This window comes from Panicum virgatum, chromosome 4N (assembly GCF_016808335.1).
Source record: "Panicum virgatum strain AP13 chromosome 4N, P.virgatum_v5, whole genome shotgun sequence".
In the NCBI taxonomy this organism is placed as follows: domain Eukaryota; kingdom Viridiplantae; phylum Streptophyta; class Magnoliopsida; order Poales; family Poaceae; genus Panicum; species Panicum virgatum.
The window spans coordinates 12663817-12670624 of NC_053148.1; the positions used below are offsets into that span (position 1 = coordinate 12663817).

General features: G+C 54.1%; 1 protein-coding gene across 1 annotated transcript; it reads right to left on the reverse strand.

Annotated features, from left to right (window-relative positions):
- Positions 1–570: 570 nt before the first annotated feature.
- LOC120669138 (outer mitochondrial transmembrane helix translocase-like) lies at positions 571–6128 on the reverse strand (the record flags this gene model as incomplete). The annotated part of the gene is made up of 8 exons (XM_039948939.1): positions 571–714; positions 805–876; positions 983–1042; positions 1157–1295; positions 1387–1555; positions 5148–5163; positions 5304–5387; positions 5970–6128. Coding segments are annotated over 8 exons (843 nt in total), but the record flags the coding sequence as incomplete, so codon positions are not given.
- Positions 6129–6808: the final 680 nt, after the last annotated feature.

The following is a 6808-nucleotide window of genomic DNA, read 5'->3' on the forward strand; positions in this document are numbered from 1 at the left end:
GGAAGCAAACGGCATCCGTCAGGTCAGTCCGTCACGCACCAGCACCACGGCACAAGGCAGCTTTGCCGTAGCATGACCATCCTTGGACGCGAGGAAACCCACCACATTTCCAGAAGTTGGGAGATAATGTACAGTACCAAGGAAATGAACAGCGCATTGCCTGCGTCACTCAGCAGACCATGGCAGTCGTGTAAATTTATTTGCCCAACCAGTAATGAGAAATTTCGATATTTGACATCGAATTTAATTAGAAAATAGCTTGATTATCAGCTCTGGGACAAAACTTTTGGAGCTATTTACAGTTCGATCAGGCCTATCGGTTGGGAACCCGTAACGCTACAACATGGGGTGTATCACGAAAACTTGGCATTTTATAAGCCATTTTGCTATCAATACATGACAACAGCACTGTTCTAATGACTCGGGGGTAAAAAAAAGATGGGGGGTGGGCGGCAAGAGAGTGACCAGACTGAAGTAACTGAACAGTTGAAGCCTGAAGGAGCGGGCCGAGGCGTGGAGCAGATGTTACTTGCCTACATTGAGCCACTGCTGCTGCCTGCTGGTTTCCTACTATGAAATTTGGGCTCGTACGCTCCCAAAACAATGTGGGGACCCGAACGGTGATTTGCTTCTACTGCCACCTTCCCCATACTGCTCATTCCATTTTCTTAGCTCGTTCATGCTCGTCGCATCGAAAGCAACTGATGGGCTTACCTGCACAGTGAAAACAGTCATGACTTGAGATACATACACATCCTGGGAAAGATCTGCGCAGGTGAAGGAAGATACAGTAGTTTACAATACCTTGGACTTTGCCTGCACAAAGTCATCCAACTTCAGTGCCCTTAATGAAGTTTTCGTGCTACCAGTGTCTCCCTAAGAAAAGATGGCAACAATATGAGCAAACATGGAGCTTACGGAACATGCCTACGGAGATTAACAAGAATGCAATTACTAATATCAGAAAGCAAGAACAAGCTACCTTGCTTTCTTGTTCTAGAAGTTCATGGACTGGCCTATATGCTGCAGCTATGCATAGATTCTGCAGAAAAAGGCATAGAATGACTCCACACACGCACAGGAAAACAACAGCCAGTAGATTTTTGTGATGCTAGAGGGAAGATCAGAAGAGTAATGGAGGGCTTAAGCATAGTACCTTCAGATCACTTCCAGAGTAACCCTCAGTCGCATTAGCGAGTTCATCGAATCTAAAATCAGATTCCAGGTTTTCTTTGGCAAGTAAAATTTTTAGAATTTTCATTCGATTCTTGGCATCAGGCAGATCAATTAATATCCTATAAATTGATTGAACAATCGTCATTTTACTAAGTCAATCAAGCGCAAATGTTCTTTGAAATGAATAAGGAAAATATATGCAGATCTTACCTCCTAGGTAAACGCCGTATTACTGCATCATCTAGATCAAAGGGGCGATTTGTTGCGCCAAGAATAAGGATCCTCTGGTCCTCTTTGGACCTTAGACCATCCCAAGCTGCCATAAATTCATTTCTCATCCTTCTCGTTGCCTCATGCTCATGTGCACCACCTCTTGCACCCAAGTGGCGTAGCTAGCTAGGTGGACAGTGTTAGAATAAACCCAGCGCGTTCATGGCGCGCGGCTGGGCGGAGTGTGTGCGCGTGTGTGCGCGCGTGTGTGCGGCCGTGTCTGGCCGCGTGTGTGCGCGCCAGGATGCGGTGAACTCGTGTGCGTGCGCGAGGATGTGTCAAGTGCGTGTGTGCGCAGAGCGATCGGGAGCCGATCGTCGACGTGATCGTTGGTGCGATCGAAGGAGGAGACTCGCGTCGGACGCGCGGGCGTTGAAGACCGTTGGAAGCGGGCGCATTGGGCGCAGCATCTCCGGTTGCGGCGGGAGCGCGTTGGAGCGCGTCGTGCGCGCCCGTGGCGGAGGTGGCGGCGTCGTAGCGCGTAGTGTGGGACGTGGGTGCGTTCCTGGGGCTATAAAGCTCCGTTGTACTCCGGTTGTGATCTTGACGAAGTGAATTGGAGAGCGGCGTCCGGCGCCGTGCGTTAGAGCGCAAAACTCGTCCCGAGTTACTGTTCATCTTCCCCAACTCGCCGTGCCAAATTCGTCGTCTGTGTTCGCGATCTTGTGAAGACAGCGGGTCTGTGAGCTAGAGGGAGATGTAGAGCGTCGGTTCCGCTCGAAGATTTGGCCGGGGGATCGCCGGAGGTACGACTTCGACGGTGACCCCCCCGGGAGAGCTCTGCGGTGCTCTGTTCGTGCTCACTGCTACGCGAGGGCGGAGCGCCAACAATTGGCATCAGAGCCGGTCCATCCGAGGCGCGGCTGGTGGCGGTCTACGGCGTGCGTCACCGGTGGAGATGAAGAAGGAAGGTCGCCGGCCATCTGGACGCGTGTGCGCGCGTGGTCGACGACGTGTGGCGCAACGTGCATGTGCGCGCGCGTGGGCGTCGAGTGCGGCAGCGTGTGCGTGCACGCGGCCGTCGAAGTGTTGCGCCACGCGTGTGTGTGCGTGCGGGCGTCGGGCGCGGCGAGCGCGTGCGTGCGCGCAGCCGTCAAATGCGTGCTCTGCGCGATCGGGCGGCGACCGTCTTGGGCGCGTGTGGCATGGAAGAACCTCGGCGTGTGTCGCTGAGGAAGAAGACGGTGGCCCGCGGCGGCGATGTGAGGCGTGGCTACCACGAGGAAGAAGATGGCGGGCGCGTGCGGGCGCGTGGGCATCGTGTGCGGCTGGACGTGCGTGCGCCAGACCGTGGAGCGGCGATCGTGAGGCGATCGTCAACGTGATCGTGTGGGCGATCAGGCGTCTGCGGGCGACGCAGCGGCGGCGACCTGCGGCGATGGAGGAGATCGTGGCGGCCACGAAGGACGTCCAACCCTCCTGTGAAGACCGGCGTCGGCAGCGCTGAGTTTAGGGGGTGATTGTTAGAATAAACCCAGCGCGTTCATGGCGCGCGGCTGGGCGGAGTGTGTGCGCGTGTGTGCGCGCGTGTGTGCGGCCGTGTCTGGCCGCGTGTGTGCGCGCCAAGATGCGGTGAACTCGTGTGCGTGCGCGAGGACGTGTCAAGTGCGTGTGTGCGCAGAGCGATCGGGAGCCGATCGTCGACGTGATCGTTGGTGCGATCGAAGGAGGAGACTCGCGTCGGACGCGCGGGCGTTGAAGACCGTTGGAAGCGGGCGCATTGGGTGCAGCATCTCCGGTTGCGGCGGGAACGCGTTGGAGCGCGTCGTGCGCGCCCGTGGCGGAGGTGGCGGCGTCGTAGCGCGTAGTGTGGGACGTGGGTGCGTTCCTGGGGCTATAAAGCTCCGTTGTACTCCGGTTGTGATCTTGACGAAGTGAATTGGAGAGCGGCGTCCGGCGCCGTGCGTTAGAGCGCAAAACTCGTCCCGAGTTACTGTTCATCTTCCCCAACTCGCCGTGCCAAATTCGTCGTCTGTGTTCGCGATCTTGTGAAGACAGCGGGTCTGTGAGCTAGAGGGAGATGTAGAGCGTCGGTTCCGCTCGAAGATTTGGCCGGGGGATCGCCGGAGGTACGACTTCGACGGTGACCCCCCCGGGAGAGCTCTGCGGTGCTCTGTTCGTGCTCACTGCTGCGCGAGGGCGGAGCGCCAACAATTGGCATCAGAGCCGGTCCATCCGAGGCGCGGCTGGTGGCGGTCTACGGCGTGCGTCGCCGGTGGAGATGAAGAAGGAAGGTCGCCGGCCATCTGGACGCGTGTGCGCGCGTGGTCGACGACGTGTGGCGCAACGTGCGTGTGCGCGCGCGTGGGCGTCGAGTGCGGCAGTGTGTGCGTGCACGCGGCCGTCGAAGTGTTGCGCCACGCGCGTGTGTGCGTGCGGGCGTCGGGCGCGGCGAGCGCGTGCGTGCGCGCAGCCGTCAAATGCGTGCTCTGCGCGATCGGGTGGCGACCGTCTTGGGCGCGTGTGGCATGGAAGAACCTCGGCGTGTGTCGCTGAGGAAGAAGACGGTGGCCCGCGGCGGCGACGTGAGGCGTGGCTACCACGAGGAAGAAGATGGCGGGCGCGTGCGGGCGCGTGGGCATCGTGTGCGGCTGGACGTGCGTGCGCCAGACCGTGGAGCGGCGATCGTGAGGCGATCGTCAACGTGATCGTGTGGGCGATCAGGCGTCTGCGGGCGACGCAGTGGCGGCGACCTGCGGCGATGGAGGAGATCGTGGCGGCCACGAAGGACGTCCAACCCTCCTGTGAAGACCGGCGTCGGCAGCGCTGAGTTTAGGGGGTGATTGTTAGAATAAACCCAGCGCGTTCATGGTGCGCGGCTGGGCGGAGTGTGCACGCGTGTGTGCGGCCGTGTCTAGCCGCGTGTGTGCGCGCCAGGATGCGGTGAACTCGTGTGCGTGCGCGAGGACGTGTCAAGTGCGTGTGTGCGCAGAGCGATCGGGAGCCGATCGTCGACGTGATCGTTGGTGCGATCGAAGGAGGAGACTCGCGTCGGACGCGCGGGCGTTGAAGACCGTTGGAAGCGGGCGCATTGGGCGCAGCATCTCCGGTTGCGGCGGGAGCGCGTTGGAGCGCGTCGTGCGCGCCCGTGGCGGAGGTGGCGGCGTCGTAGCGCGTAGTGTGGGACGTGGGTGCGTTCCTGGGGCTATAAAGCTCCGTTGTACTCCGGTTGTGATCTTGACGAAGTGAATTGGAGAGCGGCGTCCGGCGCCGTGCGTTAGAGCGCAAAACTCGTCCCGAGTTACTGTTCATCTTCCCCAACTCGCCGTGCCAAATTCGTCGTCTGTGTTCGCAATCTTGTGAAGACAGCGGGTCTGTGAGCTAGAGGGAGATGTAGAGCGTCGGTTCCGCTCGAAGATTTGGCCGGGGGATCGCCGGAGGTACGACTTCGACGGTGACCCCCCCGGGAGAGCTCTGCGGTGCTCTGTTCGTGCTCACTGCTGCGCGAGGGCGGAGCGCCAACAGACAGGTGGGCCATGGACCACCCTAAAATTAGTAGCTTAAGGTATAAGTACAGTAAGTATCCATGAAACAATCTGACATATATGCGAAATTCAGACTTAATTATTGATTTTAAGATGTTTGAAGTTGTAAAACATTTTATTAATACAATATTAGTTGTTTAAGCAATTCTAAACTTGTATTATGTATGTAATCTGGACCACCCTAACCCAAAATCCTAGCTACGCCCCTGCTTGCACCAAGTAAGCTGTCGACCTGTCATTATTAAATTGAAATAGTATTTGAATCGTGAGGTAACATTGGAAATGAAAGTAATTAAGAATGATGGAAACACTCAGGATATCCTCCAGGATACCAATGACCATGTAACTGTGTTGAATTGAAGCAAAAGCTACCTCGTCCACAAATATTATTACAGGAGCCAGTCGACTAGCGACGGAGAAAAGGGCCTTGGTGAGCTTCTCAGCATCTCCAAACCACTGTTAACAGAGATAGATGAGCAAAGTGAACAGAGGTGAGCAACATTATGATAAACTCGAGCTCTGTGTTGAGAAGTTTCATCAAAGTCATGAAATTTTGATTTGTGGTATCTATTTCATATAGGGGAGGAAGGTACACCAGCAAAAAGAGAAGGCAAGGCTTACACTACAGATGCAGCCCTACCTGCTGTTAACTAGGAGAAAGAAGAGATTAGCCCTATGGCACCAGCATATTTCATGGAAGAGTAATATATACCATATACCCAAAGATTATAGTTATGTTTGCATTACATAAAGAATCCCCAGTGATACATATGACAGCCTCCAAGGAAGTATGCTGACAGATATACCATATCCCCAGTGATACATATGACAGGAAATTTGATAAAGGAGATAGAAAAAGAGGAAGGGCTAATCATGCAGTCAAGTATCCGTAAGTTACCTAATAGCATAAAACTCAATGTGAAACAAAGGAAGGATACTTTCAGAATTCAGATGATATAAAATTGATATGTATTCTCAGTTGCCACAACGAGACTCATCAAACCATACAAACAATAGACTAGATACAAATAAAACTACCTTTGATGTGAGAGTAGAACCAGTTATGCTTATAAAATTTGCTCCAGCTTCTGTTGCAAGTGCCTTTGCCAAAAGTGTTTTTCCTGTTCCAGGAGGCCCAAAAAGCAATATACCTTTGCAGGGCTGAAGAAAGGTCAAAAATGAGAAGGAAACAAAATGCCATTTTGATCATGCACAATGTTGAAAGAAAAGGTGTGAAATCTCAGACAACATAGAAGAGGACATCTAAGACTTCCAAGGCTTGTTTCCCAAAGGACAAAGAATTGAAGAGACCGTGAAGAAACCAAGTCAAAGAAATCAAGACAGAGATACTTTAGTATCACCGGTTGAACCGACGCTGAGAAAATCACATACGTCGGTGCATTGACTTGGAGCACACGAGGAATTTTGGTTTCACCGGTTGAACCGACGTTAGGGAAGTTAAATATGTCGGTGCAATGGACCCAGAAGCTGAGGCAAGGTCTATACACCGGATGAACCGACGATCGGGTCTTGGTGAACGTCGGTGCAGTTGTCCAGAGAGTTTGTTTTTCAGAGTTCACAGGACGACTACACTCACCGGTTAAACCGACGCAGCATCGGTTGATTGCCCGTACACGTAACGGCTAGTTTTTGAGGCGGGCAGTTTAGTATCACCGGTTGAACCGACGATGGCTATTGGAGGTGCGTCGGATTAACCGGCGTTAAGTATTTTTCTGGCAGTTTTTCTCCAATGGCTATATTTGCTTGTGCTGCCTATATATACCCCCAAGGCCGGGTCATTTGGGTGTGCTGGAGTTGCTGAAGCCTGCTACACTTGAAGAACACCTCCAACCACCTTAGAGCTTCATTGTACATCA